At 54.2% G+C, this 24,685-nt stretch overlaps 1 protein-coding gene, 1 non-coding gene and 1 pseudogene across 2 annotated transcripts; 1 reads left to right on the top strand and 2 right to left on the bottom strand.

The window, feature by feature from the left end:
- Positions 1-1,422: 1,422 nt before the first annotated feature.
- ZNF839 (zinc finger protein 839) lies at positions 1,423-13,553 on the bottom strand. The gene is made up of 8 exons (XM_016165999.2): positions 13,278-13,553; positions 8,486-9,289; positions 7,824-8,054; positions 5,567-5,659; positions 4,768-4,917; positions 3,404-3,541; positions 3,158-3,272; positions 1,423-2,438 (listed from the first exon to the last, which is right to left on the bottom strand). The coding sequence occupies exons 1-8, from the start codon at positions 13,530-13,532 to the stop codon at positions 1,591-1,593; spliced, it is 2,634 nt and encodes an 877-aa protein (XP_016021485.2). The 5' UTR covers positions 13,533-13,553; the 3' UTR covers positions 1,423-1,590.
- Positions 13,554-16,327: 2,774 nt separating this feature from the next.
- Positions 16,328-16,401, bottom strand: TRNAI-AAU. Its single transcript has one exon. It is a non-coding gene; the product is annotated as a tRNA-Ile (tRNA).
- A 4,854-nt stretch (positions 16,402-21,255) lies between these two features.
- LOC118600949 lies at positions 21,256-21,374 on the top strand (annotated as a pseudogene).
- Positions 21,375-24,685: the final 3,311 nt, after the last annotated feature.

Here is a 24,685-nt window from a genome sequence, read left to right as displayed (position 1 = left end):
TACGTCTCAGAGAACTGACACTTTAAACTATGTGCATACATAATTGTCAAAGAATAAAAACTAAAAAGGAAAAAGAACCCTGAGCAAATGGGGAAAAACAAAGCAATCGTCTCTGGGAAAAACCAAAGCCAACGGAGTGCCACAGTTCGCCAGGCTCGGCAGTGAGCAGTGTTCACACCTCGGTGTCCGACTGACTGCCCACCAACCCGTGACGTAAGGACAGTGGAAGCGTAGAGGGGGACGGCACGCGGGCCACGTCCCCACACAGACAGGGCTCAGGCGCGTGGAGGTCAGGGCACTGGTGGCCGGGGTGAGGGGACCTGAGGCCGGGGGTCGGCCGACGTGCCCGTCAGAGGCCCTCGGCAGCCCTGGACGTTTATGCTGTGTGCGCATCATTCCCCAGACGAGATGAAGCCTTCTCTTACAGACGGGGGCCTCAGAGGGCATCAGGGGCCAACTCTCCTCGGCCCGGCCCTTCCGGGCACGCGCGCCCCACTCCCATGACCTGGCGAGGACCTGGTGCCCCGGAGCAGAGGGGTGCGCCGGCAGGGCCGCCCGGCTTTCCAGGGAACACAGTGGAAAGGGAACTGTCATTCATCTCATTCGGGACTCGTTACCAGCGGCTGGACTCGGGCTGGGTGCCAGAGACCGTGGGAAATGCCGAAAACGCTGAAGGCCCACGCCGGCCGCGCCATGGCGTCCCCCGGGCGGTGCGAGTCCCGGGCGTGCCCTGGCACCTCTTCACGCCTGCGCCCGAGTAGCTCAGACTGTGAGTGCCGTGTGTACAAGAGGACGTTCTTGATGAGCAGATTCTCGCCTGTTTTCTATGCACGAAGGTCACGTGCCGGTGCGGTGCTGTACGCCGCGGCTACAGTATCGACCTGTATGTGGGGGCCCTGCGGACGCTGCCCTCGGGGGTCCGGCATGGGCGCCCCAAGCGCGGGCGAGGCAGCCCTGAAGGCTGGGGCCAGGTCCGCGCCCATCGGCGAATCCACTGTCCATTTATAGCAGCACCTGCGTAACGGCGAAGCTGACGCGCAGGCTGCGACGGTGACGTGAACAGAGACGCGTACCGGGGCCGGCCCACTGGGTCGGGCGGGGCACCTAGCTTTTACGCCTCACTCGCCTCAGCCATACAATGCGAGTAAAGACAACTTTCTTCCCCACTTCCCAGTAAAATGTGTCCAGAACGGCTAGCTTACTCATGTACTGAACCCAGAAGAAGCTTCTAGTATGCACCAGTCTGGTGGAGAGGCAGCACTTCACTAAGGAGAAAGGGGACGGTCGTTTGGGACCAGGCGGCAGATGGTCAAGTCAGAGCAGAATCGACCACGACGGCCTCCGGCCGCTTCGGCGAGGCCGGCGGCGGGAGGAACGCGGGTGTGACGGCCCCCCGGACGCCGAGGAGAGAGACGCACGCCGTGCGGTAGAAAGACGTTACTCTTTATAAATAAAATGTTCACCTGTGTCGGTATTCACATTAGAAAAATATACATTACTTGAAATAGACTTTTTTCGGATAAAATACATACAAACCTAGGGCTGCGGTCGGGACCCTGTTTCACTGCGAGGGCTCTGCCTCCACGGTTGCTAGAGGCCGCGGTCCGGGGGGGCCGTCTGCAGGGCGGGCCCCTCCGCCGGGGTCAGAATGACAATGCCCTCCTCCCCAGACACTATGGAACCCGGGTGGGACAAGAGAAGCCCGTTGGGAGTCTGAATAAATATCTGCTCCTGTCCCTGAGACAAAAGTTCGCGGCACGCATTGGTGATTTCAAAGGCCATGGCTTCACCGACAACGGTGATGCTCCCCAGTGCCCTCTGGTCCGCGTGCACCCCGGTCCCACAGGGAAACTGGTCCAAGTCCCCCGCATGGCTCCCGAGCCCCCCATCAGTAGCCAGCGATCCAGCCTGGCCGGGCCGAGGCCCCAGCGTGGGCATGGCGGTGCAGGCATGGTCCGGGGACGAGGCTCTGTCCAGTGGAGGGGCTGTGACCTCCGCTCGCAAGGCCTCGCCGGGGCTGGCCGGCTGGCCACCCAGGGGGTGGTCAGGCATCTCACGGGGCTTCCCAGCCTCGGCCCCTCCAGACCCTGCAGGTGGCAAGGCTGCCGCTCCCCCCACGGGTGGCGAGCTGCTGCAGAGAGCCCAGCTCCCCAGGGAGCCCCCAGCACTCGGGTCTGCAGAGTGTCCCTGAGCTTCCTCCATGGGAGACGCTGCCGCCGGCTCCCGGGTCAGCGTCCCGGGCTGGGTGTGATGGCCCGGCCCGCCGACACCCGGACAGGAGAGTGGGGGGTCCGCAGGCCCACTCCCGGCTGCCGAGTCGGCAAACGCCGTAAGCCGCTGGCCCGCCTGGGGCGCGCTTGTGTTGCGGTCAAGGGTGGGCGCCGCGTGGCCTTCTTCAGGACGGCGGGAGGTGTCCCCATTCGCTCGAGGGGCCAAACCTAAACAGTGTGTGCAAACAGATCACCTGTGAGCTGCGGCACGGCCTGTCCGCCGCACTCACTGTCTGAGCGAGCTGGTCCGGATTCACTTTCTTGCCAGAAAAATGAAACCGTAACCTCTCCTTGCTACTTGGGTTGGGAGCTTCCAGACACACATGAAGTTCCAAGAGGAAATCCAGACCAGCCGGGCGAGGGGGCCAGGTTCCACGCAGGTGCCCGGGCCGTCACTGCTTCCCCGGAAAGAATCCGCCCTCCCCGACTCATTACTCATTAAGTAAAAAGTTGGAAAGTGGAGAGTGCCCCAAGCTGGAGGCCTTCGCATCGGGCAGGGGGTCAGGAGGCCTTGGGGGGATTTGGGGTTTATCACCATTCTCAGTGTGCCAGGTGTTCACAGGGATCGTCCCGGCTGGAGCCGAACACAAGCCGGAGTGTGCCTTGTCCCCGGATGCTGGGTCCCGCGGGCACCGAAGCAGAGTCTCCACGAAGCTGAGCCGCAGACCCCGCTGTCCTGGCCCCCGCCACCCCACGTACGGGGCCCAGGACAACCTCAGAGACCTCGAGACCCACGCGGGGGGCTGGGGGGCGGGGGAGTGGTAGACGTGAAAAAACAGGATGGGGGGGCGGCTGGGGTGAACTCCTTAGAAACCAGAGGGGTCCCTTAAACGCGGCCACAGGGACACTTGACCCCCGAAAGCGGGCCTGACGCACGAGGCACTTACCCTCCCTGGCCGCCGGCTTCTGCGGGCCTCCGCCGTCGGCAGGGGACTCAGTGGTGTCCTGGGGCAGAGCGGCCGCCCGGGTCCTTTTCGCTGAGGCCGGCCCCTCTTCTGTGGCCTGGGAAGAGAAGACCCGGTCAGCTAGGACGGGGCAAGCAGGCCAGCGCACCTCGGGCCCGAGCACGGCGCGGCGCGCTGAAGGCGTCGAGCCGCAGCAGTCGCCACGGAACGGGCAGAGCCTGCGCCCACCTCGCTGCCCCTCTTCCGGCCTCCAGCGGCCTCCCCGGCCTCCCCGGCCTCCTCTCGGCTGGCGCGCACACAGGGGCCGCGACCTGGGCGTGCCGCTTCCCCCCTCAGGAGCTCGGTGATCCCTAAGGACTCGGCGACCTGAGGACGAGAGAGAAGCTTCGCTCAGAACACGCGACGCCAGGAGCCAGAGCCCCGCGCCGAGAGCCGCGGACGTCTCGCCAGCGAAGGCCGCTGGGCAACGCAGAGCGACGCTACGCCGGACCGGGCGGTGGGTCAGCACAGCGCAGGGGACGCTGAGCGGGTCTTTAAAAGACTTCGCACGCTCTGTAGTGTCACCTCGAGCTCAATAACGCTAGCCCGATGGCAGCGTGGCTTTCTCGCCCATCACACCTCTTCTTCCAAATTCTCGCTGGTACCGTCAGCGAATCATCCCGCCTGTTCCGGAGCCAGGCCCCTTTCCCGGTTGGCAGAAAGGACGTGGGCTTGGCAGCTCAGAGCCGAGCTGGCCCACTTCTCTGCCCACGGCCTAGGTGACCTTGGCAAGCCCTATGGCCTACCTGAGTCTTGTCCTCGCTGTGCCAGGGACACTGTGAAGGCCGGGCTAGAGTCCATGTGCGAAGCGCATGGAAAGGTCATTTCGCAGGGACATCGGGGGGCACAGCCGTGGGGGGATGGGCAGGGAAGCAAGGGCGGCAGATGGAGGTTAGACGAAGACAGGGTTGGTAAGTTCAGTGCCTACCAGACCGAGAGCGTCCCCTCTGCGAACTCTGCAGGGGCTCTGCCAGAGTCGATGACATGCTCACTGGCATGGACGGTGGGGACGAGGATCCCGCGTCATGCTGGACACAGTGCGGGGCCCCTGAGTGAACTGACCACGTGGTGTGTGCTATGCTCAGCAAAAGGTTTTATCCAAAATAAGACAAATCATGTCTTCAAAACATATTTCTGTCAAGGACCCGATACAGCTAAAGGAAATTCGATGATGACAATGACCGTGAAATGAGAAATACGTCGAAACCACCACAAATAACAGCTATTGGTCCCTGTGTAACCGTCCCCCAAAACCCACGTAATGGAAAAAATGACACACCCTGCTGCCCATGGTATTTGCTGTGATCAGCAGTAAGGGGGCGGGATACGGGTGTTTGCGATTTTCTTTTAGCTTATCTGCATTTCTGAGTTTGCTGAAAAAAAGCGTTTCTTGCTTTTACATGAATAAGAAAAGACCTGCACTTGATGGGAAGAAGAACTAAAAGAAGTTAATGATGAAGGTGTCACTATAGAAACCAACATTCTCCTTCTCAACAGACGCCCTGCCTTCGGCTAGCAGTACGATCAAAGCTCTTCTTCCGTGAGACTATTACCTCATTATCGTTTATTTCCAGGGGCTCCTGAGGCCATGGGCCAGAGCTATGGAGGTAATCTTGACACATTTTCTTGACCATTTTATGCAACTCTTCGAACTCCTTGTACACGGCTGGGAAACAAGGCTTTGCTAGATGAGCTTTTCCAACCTTCGTGAAGATGAAAGATGACAAAAACGGGTTAAGCCCAAACCAATGAGGTGGAAAACACAAGACATTTTAAGGAGGGCAGGAGCCACTGTCGATGGCGGGCATTTCCTTCCCTCCGCAGGGGGCCTGCTGTGTCCGGCACTGTGCTCAGCAGGGGACACCGGAATGGGCCTGGGGAGAGCAGGAGGGGGAGGCAGAGGAGCCCTGAGGCCCTGTCTGTCCCGTGGCCGCAGGCGGGAGGAGGGCCAGGCCTACCCCTGCCTCCCGTCATGCTGACGCCCCCGGAAGGGTGGCCGCAGGCAGCCTGGGCGGCTCAGCGGAGGGGGCTCAGCAGAGTGGGAGCGGAGGCAGCCGTGAGGACAGCTGGTGGCGGCCGGGGAGAAAGGCGGCGAGGGCCGTGGGCTGGCCAAGGTGTGCGGCTACCTTTCCGTGCCTCCCACGCAAAGTGAAACAGTCCCGAGCCCAGGGGTGGCCTGAAATCGGGCCACGCAGGCCCCAGCCCCCATGCCAGGACCAGCAGGTCCCTTCAGCTCTGTCCCAGAGGACAAACCGATCCCGAAAGGCCTGGCCCTCTAAAATAAGTGTGGAGGATGCCTTTCTAAGTAACTTCCAGTCATCCCCTAGAGCATTCAGAAACACTAGGACTCACCTTCATCAGAAGAAACTCATGCACAGTCACAGCCTGGGCCAGCTGAGGCAGGGCCAACTCCACGAGATCCTCCCGGTCACACTGGTGCAGAAACTACCAGAAGAAAGAGTTTGACATCTTTGAAAGGCCGCAAGAATTTCCCCGTGGCCAGAAGTCGGTGTAACAAAGAACGTAGATGACGTAGTTCATGCAAATCTCAGCGACTGAGCAACTCTCAGCTGTTAACGTTCTGCTTTTCGAAAGGTCTCACTTGTTCACCCGTCAACAAAGCCCTGTGATCAGTTCTGGACTCAGAGCTCCACTCCCCCGCGACAGCACTGAGCGCGCCGTGGGTACCAGGCCATGGAGACGGACACAATGGTGGGGACTGTTCCTTCCTCTCCGGGCTCACCAGCCAGCGCGAGAGAGGGGAACGCAGACAAGTCCCGAGGCAGCCCGCAGTCAGGACACCGAAGGCCAGGGGTGAGGCAGGATGGGGCGGTGTCAGGGAGGGAGACGCGGGAAGGAGGCAGTCCTCCGGGCTTAGTGACAGCTGGACACGGGGAGGGAACGAGGAGACACGGACGCCTGCTGAGGGTCCAGGCAGACCGCTGACAAGGTAGGGGTGGGGCAGGAAGCCAGCTGTGGGCTCTGACGCGCGGGAGTTCTGGGCAGGAAGCACGGATGTGGGCATCCGCGGAGGAAGATGGGTTGGGAAACCAGGAGGATGGATGAGGGCAGCAATCAAGTGAGGGGGACTGGGGGGGGGGGGCTCCTGAAGACCAAGTCTTACGAGGCTGGGGGGTCAGAGGGCCTCAGGGGCTGTGAGGGCTGGAGGGGGTTCAGACGGCAGTGGCCAGTCAGCAACCGGGAAAGCAAAGGAGGACCTTCGACTTCTAAGAAAAAGCGTTTGAGACTTGCAAACGCCCTCAGAGAACACTCCGGAGGTGGGGGTTCACCTCAGCGCCCCAGCCCACAGCGCAGGGCCCCTCCTGTTCCCTGCTTCGCTCTCTCGCACGCCTGGTGGTTAGGGTTGTCTCCCCCGAGTGGGGCCGTGTCCACCTGGGGCACACCGTCCCCTCCTCCCCAGGACAGGGCCCAATCCCTGCGGCCTCTCAGTGCGTAAGTTACCGCCCGGAGCCGGGGGATCCTCGCCCTGTTCGGAGCGGTCCTCGGTTGCTTCTCTGTGTGACGGATATGGCGCCGAGCGCAGACCGCTGATGGCATCATGTGAGAGTTGCCGTTACACAGAGCCAACGGGCCTCACTGATCCCAGACAACCCGTCACATGCTCTTACTGTGTTGACACCAAACACCCTGGCCCAGAATTCTGGACCGGCCACCTCCCTGCGCAGTTGCCTTGTGCAAGTTATCAGGCTGAGTTCCAGGTCCTCATCGTCTGAGCCAAGATGACAACTACGTCATCAGGGAAGTGGGGTGCACCTGGAACTGGGCACGAGGCCGGCTGGTATGGCTGAGCCGCCCCGCAGAGCCCAGTAGATGGTCGCTGTTTTGATGCTGAGTGGGCCAGTCAAGGACTGCAGCGCCTCCTACTCCCCAAAACTAGCCCTTCCCGATTAATGAGCCCCGCTGGGAAAAAAGCCAGTTCCCCAGCATTTACGTTTCCCACTAGAACAGGAAACTAGGAAATCCGCGTCCTCTGAAGCCTCTTCCCTTTGTCTGCAGGAGTCTGGAGGCTGGGGACCCCAACGGCCACTCTTCCTGGGGCCGGCTGTCTTGCTAACTTGTCTCACACTCTTGCTATTTTCTTGAAGATATTCGTCTGGCCATTACCAGGCCAAGAAATACACCCTAGCCAAAAGCAATGTGAATAAGGTTAGGGTTCCACTTTTCCAAGTCAATTCAACCAAATTCAATAAACCTACTTTCAAGGGGCTGAAATGGAGATTCCAGGGTTCAAAACCTGAAATATGCTTTTATACCTCGAAACTTAAAACAACAAAAAAAACACATTTCTGTTGTTATCTAAGTGGCTTCCATGAAAACACAGGTTAAAATTATTCCAAAACGTACAAAGACAAGCATCTCGTTTTGAATAAGGCAGCCTGGTCCTTTGGAACAGGTGACCTAGGAGATCCTTCGGGTTAAGGTTCCCCCTGAATTCACCGTGCACTTCGCCCACCCAGTTCCATTTCCGGCGAGCCGGTTAGTGGATCTGGGCATTCCACTTTCAGATCCAGAAGCCCCGAAGCCCCAGTGTGAACGGCGCGCACCGCGCCACAGAAAAGGGTGTCAGGGACGGGTGTCAGCCACGCACCTCGGCGAGCCTGCGCCTGGCCCGGCTCCGTGCCGCGCTCCGCGCGCCCGCTGCCCTGGGGCCCGGGTGTGGCCGGGCCACCCCGCTTTCCTCCAGCACGGCGGCGCTGGGCTCCGCAGGCACCGTGGGGCGGTCACTTCCAGGTCCCGGGTGTCCCTCTGACCCCGGGAGGGCCGAGTAGCTTCCGTCTGCTGGCTCGGACACCGACGCCTCTTCCACGGGCTGGCCATTCTGGATGGTGTTGGGAGGGGCGGAACAGAGAGAGAACATCCAGCTGTCACCGCTGTCCCCGGGAGGCACCCCGCGGACTACCGCCCGGCCCGGTCCGACCTTTCCCAAGACCCGCTGCACAGGCGTCGGCCGAGCGCCCTGTGAGTAGCTTCCCCCACCAGCTCTGACATGGCCGCGGCGCCCCCACCAGACACACTCACCAGACCAGGCTACACCAGCCGGGAGGCCACGTGGCCTCGCTCAGCTGGCAGCGGTGCTAACCGCGGTGGGTCCCAGATGCCCCAGTGTGATTCTGGTTCTGCCGGAGCCATTGCCCGACCCCTCCTCTAACCCTATAAGGGCTCGTTTAAGGATGATGGGCAGGAACAGGGTCACCCATAGCAATGGTTCCTGCAGGCCACCCCCAGCTGACCGGGCCCCTCCTCACTCACAAGAGCAGGCGTGGACAGCCCCGGGGACGTCAGGCTGACGGTCCTGCCCTCCACGCAGCCCTGGGCCACGCTCACGTTGGCCTTCTCAGGCACCACCGTCTCCGGTTCCAGTCGGCCGTGGCCTGGGTTGAGTTTGAAATGCCGGGCCAGCCCCCCCTTTCCTATGTACGACTTCTCACATGTGTGACACTGGAAGGTTTTGGGCCTCAGGGAGCAGCTGGGCAGGTCGAAGAGCGCCTGCTTCTCCCTCTGCTCCTCGTCCTCCTCCACGCTCAGCTCCGAGTAATCGTCGGAATCTGACAGGTGACCGTCGGCCAAATCCTCTGTTTTTATGAATTTATAATCTTTAGCTTTATACTTGGGAGGTCGAGAGATCCGCCCAGAACGTGTTTTCACTTTTAAAGATTTTTTCAGTTTCTCAGTGTGTTTTGTGTGCAGGCTGGAAATAAATAAATTCGCTGAACCGGATGAAACAGATGTTATTGCTGGGGGGTCAGAGGCTGACAACGGGGCCAAGGTGGCGCCTTGCCCACGCAGAGCCTGGGGGGCCGCGACGGTCCTTGCAGAGACGGGTCGGAGGGCAGGCAGTGTCCTCTGCACAAACACCTGAACGGGAGGTGACGGCGAGCCGCTCAGGAAGCACAGCTGTGGCCCGGGCACACTGAGCCCCAGCGCGCCGGGCGGCCTCGTAGGCGGCTGGCTCGGCCCACCCGTCGGGGGCCGGACGGCGGCTGGAGGGGGCACCGGCCGCTCCTGGCCTCTCGCTTCTCCGGATGTCACCTTGACGCAAATGGCTTCCAGTTGCTGAAACAGAGAAAGAGAAAAGAAGCACTATGCTTATCAACGTTTCCACAATTTTGCTCTCAAATCGACCGTTGAAGTATTTTTTCTAAATAATAAAGTGCTTCTTAGGTATATAGAAGTCTATACATCTGTACTTTTTAGAGTGGGGTTTCTTAACCTTTCTGGCCAGATTAGTGATAAACTTTACATCACATCCGTAGGTTCCTGGAAATATTCGCAGACATAAATAAAAAGTTCATGCCTACATGAATGCCTTCTGACGACAGTATCTAGTCTACGACGCTTTTAAAAAAATACTAGTCGTAACTCACTGAATTGATCTCTTAATTCTATTAAGAAATACCCTTCTTATAGTTTTATCACGTGTATTTCCTTGGAGTTTTTAGTACTCTAAATTGGACTCAATTCAATATGTGCGCTCATTTTTAAGTTTTTAATGAAATTCTGGAAACCAAACAGGCCGTACAGAACCTGTACCCCAGGTCCCTGCCCCCCACCCGAGACGTGCAGCATTACCAGCGCCGGCGAGGCCCCGCAGTTCGCCCAGCCGAATGCCCTTTTCTTCGCCCTGTCCTGCATGTGCCGTTTACCATTCTCGTGCATTCTTTATATTACGTATGCAGTATCGCTAAACACATGCAGTTCAGTTTTGACGTGTTTTTAAACTTTACATAAATGACTATCATCTCCCACAACCTGGCAGGGCTTTGGGGTTTCATTCTCTCTCTTGCTGGAGAAATTCATCAATATCGAGGCACGTGGCCCCAGCGGGTTGGTTTCCTTGCAGCAGGAGAGCAACACTCTTCCGTTGACGGACAGGTGGTCTCCAACCCTGAGCTCTGACGCCGGCTCTGAACCCTCACGGATGTGCTTGTGCACAGGTGTGAGCTTCTCCAGGACACACACCTAGAAGTAGGTCTGCGTAACGTCAACAACTTTTTTTTAACATCTAACAAAATTTTAAATGCGTATGCTTTTGGACCCAGCAATTCTGCTCCTTGGCTCCCCTAAGAAACACTGGTGCAGGCAGAGATACACGTCTAGGAGAGTCAAGGCAGCGCTGTCTGGAACAGCCAGCAGCCCCCACAGGGCAGCTGCCGCCGGCCATGTTCCACAGTTACTGAGCAGTGACCTGCACCGGACGCAATGGGACAGGGGTCAGGGATACAGCAGTCGGGCTCAGGGGAGGACAGCAAAACAGGGAAAGTCCCTGCCCTCAGAGAGCAGGAATAACGAGAGGGAAGAGAGACGAAGCTCGCCGCCCGGAGCGGGCTGTCTCGCCCCCGGCGCGCCGACACTGCAGACCGGTGACTGTCCTGGTGGCTGCCCTGCGCGCTGCGGGATGCGGAACGGCGCCCCTCTCTCCGTCCACAAGATGCCAATAGCACCTCCCATGTGTGACAACCAAAAATGTCTCCAGACATTACTAAATGCCCCTACAGGGCAAAATCGCCCACAGTTGAAAACCACTGATTTAGGGCCACCAACAGGCCCTCTTTAGACTCAACCCTTTACCAAGTAGATGGTGAATGAAAATGTCACACAGAGAGAATGAAAACCCTCGCTGAAATCACGGTGGGACACATCTGTCCGTATGCGCATTATACACCTACTACAAGCAGCACAGACAATGAGATATACGGCTTTATGAGGAAGTGTACGGAGCTGGCGCCAGCATCCCATGAGGCCCCGATCCCGGGCCACCGTGAATCAAATGACAACTAGATCTACTTTGCATCTCTTTTAAGAATCACATTTGTTTTCTACCAGCTATTAGAATGTTTCTCTCATTCTGATATGTCATTACACACACACACACACACACACACACACACACACACACTACTGTTTATGGATTACCACAGTGGCAAAACTGACCTAAATGTTTACTCTGCTATTGAGACTAGTTTACCATTTGGGTATTAGACTTGGCACTTTGTTTTTCATTCATTTTTCAGCAAAAGCTCACTAAGTATCTCTGGGGGCCACACATAAACACAGGCCAAGTCCTCTTGCCCCTGGAGGTGGGGGGTAGCTCCCGTCGTTAGCACACCTGCTGCTCAGGCTCTCCTGCCGAAATGTGTACTTTCCAAAGCTCCGCTGACGATTCTGAAGGCAGACCAGGGTCCCTAAGGGAAGCAGTGACAAGGTGCAGCAGGTGCCGTGAGAGGCAGGGGGCAGGAGCGGCCCGGGGGTGCTGGGCTCCCCAGGAGAGAGGACCTCCGAGCTGAATTTCTGCAGGTGGAAAAGGTATTCTGGGTGTAAGGAAAACCACGGGTGGATGCGTGGAACGGGGCGCGGAGTATTGGAGGAAACTAGAAATGCTTCTGTGGGGCAGGAACAGAAGGGTGAGGAGGGACGGGAGCCAAAATCGGACCCGCAGGAGTGTCCACTCGGTCTGTGTCTTCTGATCACGTCACCCCAGAGAACCACAGGCCCTCGAAAGGCACACCCGCCCCAGCCCCAACACGACCTCGCCGCTTCCGCATTTTCTGCTCGCCAAATCTAGCTCAGGTGCCACCTCTGCCACAAAGTCTCTTCTAAGCCCCCCAGCCAGAAACAACCTCTTTCTCTAAATGCGTTTTATTCTTTACCTGTGTCTCTAGCAGTCTGACCTCGATTAGAAGGTGTCTGAGTCCTGTTTTACCTCCGTGGTTAGATTACCACCTCCTCAGGGGCAAGGCGCACATCCGGTTTGCCCTTGTGGCCCCATGGCACACAAAGGGCACTAGCTGAACAGACGGCACAACGGCATTACCGCGAATGCAGGCGGAATTTGTATCATCCCACTTAGACTGGCTACAGAATACAATCGTGCCGCCTCACTCTTAGTCAAAGTTGGCTTTCATTTGATGGAAAATGTCGTGTCTGGACATTTTCCTAAGCTGTCACACCAAACCCCAGCTGGGGTCATATTTGACAGGCCCTGAAGTGCAGCCACACCCGGGGGACCCTAGACAAAGTCGCCCGACCCCCCTGAGCTTGCTGCTCATCTTTAAAACGCTGAAACAAACACTGGCGTGTGGCTGCTGAGAACCGAGCAGGCCTGACCGTGCAGGGCGCGGAGCAGCGGCTCTGCGGACGGCAGCCACCGGCACCCTTCTGCCACCCCGCGTGTGCTGCGCCTGGCTCCGCAGGAGTATGAGCCAGAAAGCTCACCCACCGGGCCATCCCTGGTGCAGACAAGGACACCGAAGCCCATAGAGGCTGAATTACCCAAGGTACTCTGAGAAGTTTGGGCAGAATCACACTTGTGTCTTCTCAAACTTTAGCAAGCCACCTCTTGGGTCTTGAGGACCAGCTGGGTACACCCCTGCAGCCAGAACCACCCGGTCGAAAAACCAAAACACGCGACAAGGACTGCTGACTCTACCCTCCGCCTCGGTCTTCCGGGGAAGACGCGCCCCTCTGGCAGTTTGCCGGGACAACCTGCTCACTGACAGCCCCGGAGATGAACGGGGTGCGGGCTGACAGAAGATGTGAAAGGTATTGGTCCAAGTGCACCTCGCGTGCGAGGTGTGTGGCCCCGGCGGGGATCAGGGCCGGAAGAGGGGTCAGGGTCCATGATGGGGGAGGGTGGGGGTAGGGGCGGGGTCAAGGTCGGTGGCGAGGGTCCTTCCGGGTAGAGGCCAGGGCGGGGGTCGGGGGCCGGGGTCGGAGGCCGGGGTGTGTGGCCGGGGGCAGGGAGACCGGGGTCGGGGACCGGGGTCGGGGAAGAGTTTGGGGGGCGGGGTCGGGGACCGGGGTCGGGGCCGGGGTCGGGGACCCGGCGCGGGTTCGCGGGCCGGGGGCGGGGGTCGGGGTTCAGGGGGCGGGGACCGGGCGCGGTTGGGGGTCGCGGGTCGGGAGTCGGGGTCGGGGTGGGGGCGGGGCTCGCGGTTGGGGGCGGGCGGGGTGGCCGCCGTCTTCGCGGGCCTGGCGGGCCCCGGGCCCCGAGTCCTCGCGCCCCCCGCCCGCCCCGGTCGCCCCGGGGCCTCGCGCGCCTCACCTGCGGCGGCAGCAGGCGCGGGGGACGGGGCGTCCCGGCGCCCGGGCCCCTCCGCAGGGCGGCCTGGCGGGCCGCGTCCCTCAGCCGCCGCGCCGCGTCCTGCAGCACGAAGGCCGGCGGCTCGGCGGGCGGCTGCGCCCTCGTCACCTGCTCCAGCACCCGCCGCAGCTGCTCGGGGCCCAGCGGGGCCAGGCGCACGGCGCTGCCGCCCCGGCCGCCGCCGCCGTCCTCGGCCTCCGGCTCCGCGTCCGCCATGGCGGGCGACGCGGGGACTCGAACCCGGGCACTCGAGCGACGGCGGCGCAAATGCGCGTCACCCGGCAGAGGGGCCGCTACGGGTGCCCCGCAGGCCAACACACCTCGGGAGGCGGCCGCGCCGCGCGGGGCGGGGCGGGCCGGTGGGCGGGGAGAGCCCGCCCCGCGCGCCGAGGCGTCGTCCTGGGCTTGCGCCGCAGACGTCGCCCCCGCCCGGAGCTGTCCCGGGTCTCGGAGGCGGAGGCCTTCGGGGTTCTGCAGCCCCTGGCCTGGCGGCTCTCCATCCGGATGTTCTCGACGCCACGTGCATCCTCCACCTGCGGATCCTGTCTGGACTTGGAGGTTCCTTGTCCTCGCCTCCAGACCGTCCAGTCTAATAGGTCTGGGAGAGGATTCGAAGTGCGCATGTTTAACGAGGGTGCTCCCAACCCCCAAACTGTTCCCAGGGCGTCCCCCCCCCCCGGTTCCTACCCGCCCCTCCCTACACGCTCATCCAGACTGGGCACCCCTTGAGGGTCGAGATGACAGTTTACTCATTCAGTGCCCGCTCAGGGAGTGAGTGATGATGGGTGGGTGAATACGAATGAACGAATGAACGAACGAACGAACGAACGAACCGGCAAAGGAACGAATGCACCTCCGCCTCTCTGCACATTCAGTCCCCAGCTCTACCGCCTCTCTCCCTCCGCCCAGCCTTTGCCGGTCTCCTCTCCGGGCTCTGCGTGTCCTGAAGCCGCCGCCGTGTGCGCCCACCTCAGCTCCCCTCCCCAAGGAGGGCAGGAGGCCTGTCGGCCAACAAACAGTAAACGTCCGCTGGTGTCCTGGCCTCCGCGTGCCAGTGTCCACAGGAAGACGAGGCTGGAAACTGGTATTTGCTCTATGATGTGAAGAGGGCCTCCACGCCCCCAAGGGGGGAATCTGAGGGCCAGGCTGGTGTCTGAGAAGGTTCTGGAAGACTTTCTGATCATTTTTCTCTCTGCAGGACCGTCACCATCCTCGTTGTCATTGTCGTCGTGGTCAATACGATGCTCTCAGCAGTGTTATGATTTAATTCGTTAGGAGCTTTGCTTGGGCCAGAGGGGAGACCAGATTTCTGGGATTTATTTCAATTTCTTAATCCTTTCCCTTTTTTTTGGGGGGGGGGTAAACTTTTACAAAAAAAGCCCTTCTCATCCTCCCATCCTTATATATCAGAAAGGTGCCCTCTGACCCCTAAGCCAAGAACTTCACCCTTCATCTAGAACACAATTCTTCATTTTATCATCTTTTCGAAACCATAAAAGAGGAAAAACTTTTCCTCTACCCATTTAGATTCAATTTGGGGGTGGCCTGTAATTTAAACTGACAAATGACAGATTAACAAGAGAAAAGACCAATTTTAATCATGTATTTTTATTAATGTACCAATGAAAGTTTATAGAAATACGTGACTCAAAGAGGCAGTTAGAATGTGGAGCTTATGCCTTATCTCAATAGGGGAAGAGAGAGACCGACGCTTAAGGGAAAACAAATGACTTTCAGGAATGATAACCAGGCCCCTACCTAGAGTCGATGGAAAATACCGTAGTTTTGTGACAATGCCCATTTAGGTGTGCCGCCAACTCCTCTCCAGTGAAAAGGGTTGGTCTTCCCTGATTGTCCCCAGGAAAGGGGATTTATGACAATGGAATTCTGAGTTCTTTTGGAAGGCTCTGTTTTTAGGCAGAGAAGACTGTTAGGGAACTCAAATGCCTTCTGCTTAAATATTTTTGAGCAGAGGCATGTTCTAGACCCTTTCAAGGCTTTGTTCTGGAAAAAAGAAAAAAAAAAAAGTGTGTTCTGCAGGCGGCAATCTCGGCTACTTCCTCCTCTGGGTCCCTGCATCTAACAAGGAGCCTGACACACGTGTCCAAGCTGTGACGCACAGAAGGTGTGCAGGAGTCTACTCCAGGTGTCCGCCGCCCAGGGTTCTCCTAACTGCTCATAGTGACGACGGTCCCATGGCTGGCACTTAGTGAGCACCTTTCCCATACGCCAGGCACTCGCCCTTCATACGCTCGTGGTCTGTGGACTTGAGCTGTAATTTAAGTCAGAGCTTAATGCATATTTGAGAAAAGAATGAATGATTTAGTAGATGTTCTCACTGGAGATTTTTTGAAGATGGCGGAGCCCCTGCAGGACCCTGATATAAAATGGCATTGACCCTAAAAAGCCGGCTTTCATTAAACAACGCGCCTGCCCACGCCTGCAGACTCCAACCAGGAGTGGGACGGTCACCCAGCTGCCATCTGGCTGCAAACTGCAGGACCACGAGGAACAAGTATGAAGCCTAAGATATCTCTGAAGAGCAAAAAAAGTAGCAAGAGAAGGTTTCCAGACGCTTCCACAGCCAGACTGCCTCGCTAGAATCAGGGAAGTCATTGGCTGGTCATTGTCTCCATGCGGGTGGGCGTTGGTGACTGCGGTGCTCCCGACCTGGGCGGCGCCGGGCACACAGTCGGCTCCCCGAAAACATTTGTGGCATGCATTAATTCCAACTCTAAGAAGTCCGGAGAGCTGGGATCTCTGCAGAGGGCCCTCAGAGGCTCTACATTAGGAAGTAACTGGCGGTGGCATCCTTAAAAAGACCCCAAGAGCAGCTGCAGGGTACAGTGAATGCTGGATCCTGCCATTTCCGCATCGGCCGCCTGCGCACCAGCGGAGTTTGCAACACTTCCGCGACTCTCACCTGTCTGCACGCGGTTTACAGCCCTCGAAATGAATATTTTAAAAAATGGGGGCGAGATAATGTGGCGGGGGGAAAAAAGACACAGCTGTGGCCCGTACGGGGATCGAACCCGCGACCTTGGCGTTATTAGCACCACGCTCTAACCAACTGAGCTAACCGGCCGCTTGGTGTTACGTTGTCGCTGCTATTCCTATGAGGCGTCTACGCCTGTGCCGACCTGCACAGAGGCCCAGCGTCTTGCGGCTAGTAAGTCCGTCGCTCTTCTCACCCGGTTGCGGCTGAGTCTGTTCCCGTTCCCCATTGGTTGGGTGAAAAAACTGAGACCCTGGGGCTTTCAAGTAGAAGGGAGACGGCTTCTTAGTGCGTATGAGAGGTTTTCAATGGGAAAATGCAAACTGCATGGCTTAGCTGGCGAGAAAGATTTTTCAAATGTTACGACTCAAAGCTATTTTTATTTGTCCCTGAGAATCCTTGCGGCATGGAAACTTCGTGTATCAAGAGCTTTTGGTGTAGCTAATTAAAGCTTCGCAATTAACAGAAAACCTGAGGAAGGAGAAAAGAGCCACTGAATTCCCCACGGCCCGATAACAAGGGCCCTGGCGTCTCATCGGCCTGCTTGCCATTTTTTTCCCACTGTACAGGTGTATTTAAATATATAGATATATTTTAAATATATATTTAAGTATATGTAGAGGGATACAATGTAACCTTGTTTAAAAGAATATAATTTTAATTCTCGCTTTTTATACTTAATATTCTATCGTAAGCATATCCCTAAGTAATTGCAAGTTTCATTTCATTTTAAATGGTTCCTTCTTGTTTCATTAGATGGATAAGCCATAGTCTTTCTTCTCCACTTTGGAAAATGTCTTCATTTTGTCCTCTCTTTAACTAGCACATGAATAAATCATGAACTTGCTGCTGGGTGGGAACTAGACAGTATCCTCTCCAAAGGGATAGAGTCTGTATGCATTGAGAGAGAGAGAGAGAGAAAATGTTGGGAACAAAACTCAAACATGTCCTTCCCCCCACCTGGCTGTTCCAGGGGCCGCAGTCTCTGAGAGGCTCTGACCACCTGTGCTGATGTGGCAGGTGGTCCAGAGAAGGGAGCACCGTTTTTCACCCTGTGTACATCTTTGATCTGACTGCTCCCACATCCATGTTTCATCAGGGTTCTCTGTTGCTAGCTGCAGAAGCCCAGTCCAGCTAATCTTAACAGAATACATTTAATTGAAGGATGTTAGGTAGCTCGCCCCACTATCAGAAAGTCTGGAAAACTGGGTTTAAACAAATGGCTACTCAGTCAAAACTTACTAAGCCTGGCAATTCCCTAACCCCAGGCAGCCAGCTATGAGTAACACGGACCTAACCCTGTCCTCGTGGAGCCCACAGTTTAGCAAGGACAGGTTTGCAGTGAGGGGAGAGGCCCAGGTGTTGTGCTGAGTGTGTGTAAACTGTGCTGGTTGTGGAGGGTTCTGACGTTGGGACACCTGCTTGTGTTTCCGAAGGTCAAGGATGGTTAAGTCTAGACCAAAGGGCATGGAACCCTCTGGGCAGGGAGAACTCCCCATAATGGCAGGCATCCTATTTGCTTACAGCTGAATGCCCAGAGCCAGGCACACTGTCTGGAATAGTATGCATTCAATGAGTAGGAGTCAGATAGATGAATGAGCTAATTCTAAAATTATCTTACATTTTAAAACAAAGTCAGATAAAATCATCTCTGTTCGAACTCGCCCCTTCTGGCCCAGCCCTGATAGGGTAGTCAGATTTAGCAAATTTAGTACGACTATGTCCCATGCAATATTTGTGATACAGTTATACTAAACCAGTATTAGTTGTTTATCTGAAATTCAACTTTAACTGGGCATCCTGGACTTACCCAGCAACTCTACACCCAGACTAACAGCCATCTGAAAGACCCCACCTAACCTGCTCCTTCTCCCCATCCCCTTACCACCTCCCCAGATATTCCGCCAGCCCCCCATCCTCCATTCTGGGCCTTGCTCATGGGCCCTGCTGCTGCCTTGGGGCTTCTGTGCCTGCTTCCTGGACCCCCTTCCCCCAGATACTGCCAAGACCACTCCCTCATCTCCTCTAGGCCTTTGCTTAAAAGTCACATATTCCGCGAAGGTTTCCTGACCCCCTATTAACAACTGCAGCAGGCACCCAGAAAACGCTGCCCTTCCCGCTCTCTTTCCTCCATAGCTTGCTGATTTCATGAACCTTGGGGTGGGGGGGCCAGTAATCTCTATGTTGCATTACCTAGGACGGGGGCTGGCACATCGTAGGTGGCCATCAAGGTTTGACGGATAAAGCTAAGTTGATGGACCGTCCCTTAGAGGTCTAGCCCTCACACAAGCCACACGGAGTTCCATCCAGCCAAGTTTCGCGCGAGCGCGGCGCGCCAGGCCAAGGCTGCACGGAGACGGAAGACGCAGTGGCTGAGGATAGACGGTAGGGGGCACCCGAGACCTACATGTCCACTCCGCACCCCGGCGCACGGGTTCCCCTCGGCCCGCGCTGGCGCTCTGGCCTTGGACCGCCCGTTCTCACTCCACCTGACAGCTCTTCCAAGACAGACAAACGCTAATTTCCATTATTTGAGCTAGGAAAATGTAAATATACACGGCCAAAATTACACGGTACAGAGTATTATTATTCGGGCTTTTAAATGTCTGGGAGGGGGACTTTTGTCCAGGCAGCTAGCTACCTTAGATTTTAAACAGTCCATTTGCTTTAAACTCAACTTATAAAATTTGTCACTCTGTTTATACATTGGAACCTTTAAAAGAAAATAAAGACCTACTGTATGCGTTTCCTAGGGCTGGGAATGCTGGCTGCAGCGCCATAAGCCGGGTTGGCTCCTTCGGAAGGTTCTAGGGAGACTGTGTCCTCAGCTTCTGGGGGCTGCTGGCATCTTTGGTGTTCCTTGGCTGGCAGCAGCCTCACCCTGGTCTCTGCCTCCATGCTCACTCACATGGATCCCGAGTTCCTAGAACAGTACCTGGCACATAGTAGGTGTTCGATAAATATTTGTTGAAAGAACGTTAAATTTATTGTGCCGGGCATTCTGTAGGCCTCTTCTATGTAGAAGTATGCCCTTCTGTTCTGGCGACATTTCTGATGAAGAATGGTTCTGAAGGAGACTGGATCATCTCCCTCACTCCACATTCTTTCATGTTCTGGAACACCATTCTTCAGAGGGCAGCCTTCCAGGTTGGTCCTCTAATTTCCTCCTCTCTTCTATGGTTTGGGCCTCTGTATTTAGTCTCTTCCTGGACAATTCCCTTGAACTTTCTTCCACCCTTCTTTTTACATTTTTTATTTTTACTCGGGGGCCCTGACGCACACAGACAAAGATAGAACAAAACTTTTGGGGTAGGAGCTGAATTCTTGCCAGTCGGTTTTGGAAAGAAAGGAGGAGAAAAACAGAAATGAAATGCTCTGTTGTACAATATGGACTATGTCGAAGCTGCTAGACAATACAAAAGAACACTAGACAGAAGGGCCTTTCGGACGTGGCTTCTAATTTGCTACAACAAATCAGGTGGTTCCAGAGACTCTACCAAATGTTCTTCCTTCAGGCATGGACATTACTTGCAAAGCTCTTACAAAGATCTCGTTTAGACGTTAAGAGAGAGCCATAGAAACACAGGGAGCCGGAAGCCGCGGACTCAGGTCTGAGCCCAGGGTGACCACCAGGGAGTGGGTGACCTTGGCACAGCGCTTCACCCCCTGGGTCTCCAGCGACAGGCCCCAAGGCTTCCACAGTCTATCAGTCTGCCTGTTTAATGCCTTTTTATCGAGGGTTAAGTTTGCCCTGGATGCAAATCAGTCTTTCTCCCCTACAGCTTTAAGAGCCGAATTTTAATATTTTCTAGTCTTCTTGTAGAAAACCTTTTCTTACACTTAAAAAAACAAAACAACAAAACTATTACTCTATTATACTTAAAAAAAAAAAATCTTTCTCTGAGAGAAGTGCATTGATTTCTCTCTAGCCTCAAGTTCGCCTGTTTTTGCATCCGCACTTGCAGTGCGTAGTTACTTGCCGATCACGCTAATCCGAATGGCCCATGTTCTTCTTGCTCTTCCTCATTTCATATTCCTGTTCGAGCTTAGTTTCTTCTGAGAACTGGTTATTATTTTCTGAAATGAATCAGATTTCTAATATCTTTTTAAAAAAATTGTACTATAGGTATTGTTTTGTATCCCGCTTTTTAAAAATAGACTTTTATTTTTTTGTTTTTATTTTTTTTTAACACCTACAGCACCCTGTCTTCCTAGGTGGTCTCCCATCCAACTACTAACCAGGCCCGACCTGCTTAGCTTCTGCAATCAGGCGAGAGCGGGCACATTCAGGGCGGCGTGACCGTAGACTTGATTTCTAATATCTTTAAGTAGATTTGCATTTTATTCACCTCGCCGAGGTTAACACATCTGAAATTTCTGCCACTCCTATTTTTTCTTTCCAACTTTTGCCAGTTCCCTGGTTAGAACATTAATTAAGATGCTCAGCAGAAGCAAACAGATTCTTAGCTAAAACATCGCCTAATGGCTGAATCTCTTGACATTGGAAAACAGGGACCAGCTAATGTTAGGCTATGGGGCGAACTGCCTGAGAAATGGTTTTAGAATGAGTTGAAAAGCTCAAGTGGCTATAATTAGGCAGTGTTCATGCTGAATCCAAAAGCCGAACCCTAAGGTGCAGGGAGGCCCCACTTCACAAGCGTCTCCCGGGCGTGGAATACTCGCATCTGGCTGCTGGCACTGTGTGCTGTGCAGCCGAGGGGTTGGGGCAAAGCTGCTGTCAATTCCTCTTGTCATTTCCGGCATGACGATCCAGGGAAGCAGGTGGTGACCAGGTCACACAGCTGAAACCTGGAAGGCCAACACCCCTGCGTGGTGTTTGAGAGTGTTTCTTTAGGGAGAGATGTCCCCCAGCAATCGCTTTTTCTTTTTGAAGGAGCATTTCCTAGTCTGTTTAGAATTAAAGAAAGAATAAAAAATTATCTAGTCTATGGCCATGCCACCCTGAACGGGCCCGATCTCACCTGACCTCGGAAGCTAAGCAGGGTCGGGCCTGGTTAATACTTGGATGGGAGACCACCGAGGAAGACCAGGTGCTATAGGCATAAAAAAGAAAAGAATTATCTAGGCCTGGGGTTCTCAAAACAAAGTCACTGGTGCAGCAGCAGCGTCCCCTGGGATCCTGTTTAAGATGCCGATTCTCAAGCCCCACCCTGGACTCAGAAACTCTGGGGCCCTGGAATCTGGATTTAAGAAACCAGAGTCACCTGCAGGCAGGTGGATTTAGCAGGTGCTAAAGTTTGAATACCAGCGCTCTAGGCAAAATGTTTTCATTTCCTTCTTGTCTTCCTGCCAAGGTCCCTTGTTTGCGTCCTTTGGTCTTTCATTCTGTAGGTCCTTTCCCTATACCTCTCCCAGTGCCTAGAGGCGGGACGTGCAGGCTGGGTGGGCAGGTGAAGGCTGCAATGCAGCAGGCCCTGCTTACAGTAAGTCCAGGCAGCGCCTTGTCCTTACTCCTCAGGACCTAGGACCGCCTTTATGATTTCACCACTGAAAAACCCTATCAGCGCTGAAGAAGCAGAACATCCACCAGCACGCGGTGGTCAGAAACAATTAGTCTGGGGCTCACTCGTTAAATGTATTTACCTGTTCGCCTGTTTAACAGGTACCTAATGAATATCCAGTAACATGAGCTGCCCGCGTGCAGATAAACCAGGTGGGCGGCCCAAGATGCTTAGAGCCTACCTGGGTAGAAGAAAGAAACATGAGCAGACAGTGAGAGAAAGACAAATGTGACACACAGACAAGTTTCAAAACAAGGGGAAAGACCACAAGGAGATAAGAAGGATGAACTCAAATCCCCGCGGGCTGGAGATCGTAGACGTGGCCTTCCAGAGCCAAGAAGACAGCACAGCGACCGTGACAATACCGGCAACAAGCCCCTTTCGCTGTTTTTTCAATTTATTTTGAGATAAAATTCACGTAAAATACTATTCTAATCATGGAATATTCATTTCTGTGGTTTTTCGTAGGCTTACACAGTTGTGCAACCTTCGCCGCTGATTTCAGAACATCGTCGACATCACAGAAAGGAGCCCCGTGCGTATTAGGGGTCACCCTCCCCTTCCCGGCCTCTGGCGATCGCTCAGCAACTTTCTGTCTCCACGGATTTTGTCTATTCCGGATGTTTCCTATAAACGGGATCGTACAACGTGTGCCCTTTATTGTCTGGCTTCTGCCGCTTAGCATCAAATTTTTGAGACTGCTTAATGGGTGTGGGGCTTCCACTGGGGTGATGAAATTATATTGGAAATAGATAGAGGTGATGGTTGCATACCTTTGTGAACGTACTAAATGTCACAGTTTAAAATGGTTAATTTCATATTATGTGAATTTCGACTCAATTTTTAAAAAAAGAAGTGGGAAACAAACCAAAGTAGGTACCCTTTGGCTCAGTGGCTCCACTTGAGGAATTTCTGCTGTGGATACATGTGAACACATAGGGAACGATGGATACACAGGGTTGGTCACCATAGCGATGTTTGAATGCTCAGACCATCAGAAACGACCTAGATGTCCATCGGCAGGGTCCCAGTTAATAAGGGTGGTACAAGCACAGAATAGAGTAGCCATCAAATAAAACAAAGATGCTCTCCAAGTTAAAGAGTTAAGTAAAAAATGCAAAGTGCACAACAGTTTATATTATGCCCTCATTTGTGTAAGAAAAAGGAAAAATGAATTAAAGATCTCTTCTAGGTTGACTATGGGGAGAGCACCTGGGGCAGAGGGGTGGGAGGGGGGATTTCTGTTGTATTGTTTTTATTATTTTTGAATCTTGAATCATGTAAATGTATTACCTATTAAAAAAAGATAACACTGTATATCGTGTTGTTTGAAGAGGGAAAAAAATAACCTTCTAAACGCAAACCAATTTGGGCAGAAAGGTGTGAGAGGAGGGGAAGGAGGGAGGATGGGATAGGTGAAGGGTTAGGGACTGAAGATTTCAGGTAGAGGTAGAATCTGGATTTACAGGGTGACAAATCTGGATTTATCTTGTGACAGGCACTTGTGGAGACCTGGTCTCTGTGGGGCTGGGAGGAGGAGTCTGGGATCAGCAAGAGGAGAGGTGGGTCGAAAAAGGAGGAGGGGCGTGCAGAAAACCAAGGGGTCTGCAGGGGAAATGGGGAGAAGGGAAGGGTCAGGTGGGGTGCACCTGGGCAGATGATTTCGCCCTGGGCTGAGATGGGATCGCGGGAAGGCAGGTCTGGGTGAAAGGTGGCGAGGCTAGCTTGGGAAGGGTTAGGGAAGAGGCTTGTGCTGGGCTTAGGAGTGGGAAAGCTTCCATCCAGGGGAGGAGAGAGGAATCGTGTCCCAGAGGGAGGACAAGAGAGAAGGCTAGGAAACTGAAAATAAATATTGAAACCGAAAAATTTCCTGTTTCAATCTTTTTCTTGAATGGCTTCTTAATATTAGTAGCTCATATCGAGTGTCCAAGCAGTGTGGGGAAAAGAGGATTCATATGCAGAGCTCTGTAAGTATTGATAGTGTTTTTGGAGAGTGATTTAATCAATCCACATTTACATTTCTAGATACCTTTCAACCTGCCAATGCCTACAGAAATAGTCACATGTGTACTCGGAGATATGCACACAGAGATTTTCTGAAGTATTGTTTGTAATAGCAAAAGTGAGAAACAGTTATAGAGATGTGGTTTAAAGTCAAGAGTATATCTATACTATGAAATACTAGGCAGCAGTTAAAAAGCATAGGGTGGCTCTATCTGTGCTCATATTAAAGATAATGATGATTCATTAAGTGAAAAAAAGCAAATTATAGAAGAATGTGATTTTCAATTATGGGAAAAAATCTGTCTAAATTTATACACAGAAATTCTGAAAAGATGTCACCCAACTGTTGCTGGTGGTCAACTCTGGGGAAGATGCGGCATGAGAAGTCCTTTGAAAGAATTATTTCGAATTTTACTTTATATACTTCTGCACTTTGATTTTTTTACAATAGACACATTTTACTTAATTTCAAAAATTAATAGGCAAAAACAGGAATATCTGATCTTAAGGAGTAGTTGTGAGGATGAAATAAACAAATAAGTGACAGTGAACTTCATAAAATGCTGTGCCGATGTAGAGGTGGTTATTTTTATTGCATTTTTACTTCCTCGAGGGCTAAGCCACTGTCATCAAATCTGCACATAGTTCATTCACATATTAATTTCTTCAACTTTACAGTAGAATCCAAGTTTCAAGAAGTGAGAGCTCTTGTTCACACTGCTCTGCTACATATATCCCCAGTGCCTGCAGCAGTGCCTGGCGTTCAGTAAATGTTTGAATTAAAAAAAGAACTTACAAATGGGCTGTCATGTACCAGACTAGTTAGTAGATGCTCAATTGTAGGATGA

The sequence above is a fragment of the Rousettus aegyptiacus genome, unplaced genomic scaffold, assembly GCF_014176215.1.
Source record: "Rousettus aegyptiacus isolate mRouAeg1 unplaced genomic scaffold, mRouAeg1.p scaffold_m13_p_3, whole genome shotgun sequence".
Lineage (NCBI taxonomy): Eukaryota > Metazoa > Chordata > Mammalia > Chiroptera > Pteropodidae > Rousettus > Rousettus aegyptiacus.
The sequence above is the reverse complement of the archived record's forward strand: the minus strand, read 5'-3'. Positions and strand labels throughout refer to the sequence as shown.

Coding starts and splice junctions, on each gene's coding strand:
- ZNF839 (XM_016165999.2), bottom strand. CDS start 13,532: ATGGCGGACGCGGAGCCGGAGGCCGAGGACGGCGGCGGCGGCCGGGGC. Junction 5,660..7,823: donor CCAGGCGCAGGCTCGCCGAG/GTGCGTGGCTGA, acceptor TTCTTCTGGTAG/TTTCTGCACCAGTGTGACCG. Junction 3,542..4,767: donor TGGAAATAAACGATAATGAG/GTAATAGTCTCA, acceptor TCTCGTCCTCAG/GTCGCCGAGTCCTTAGGGAT.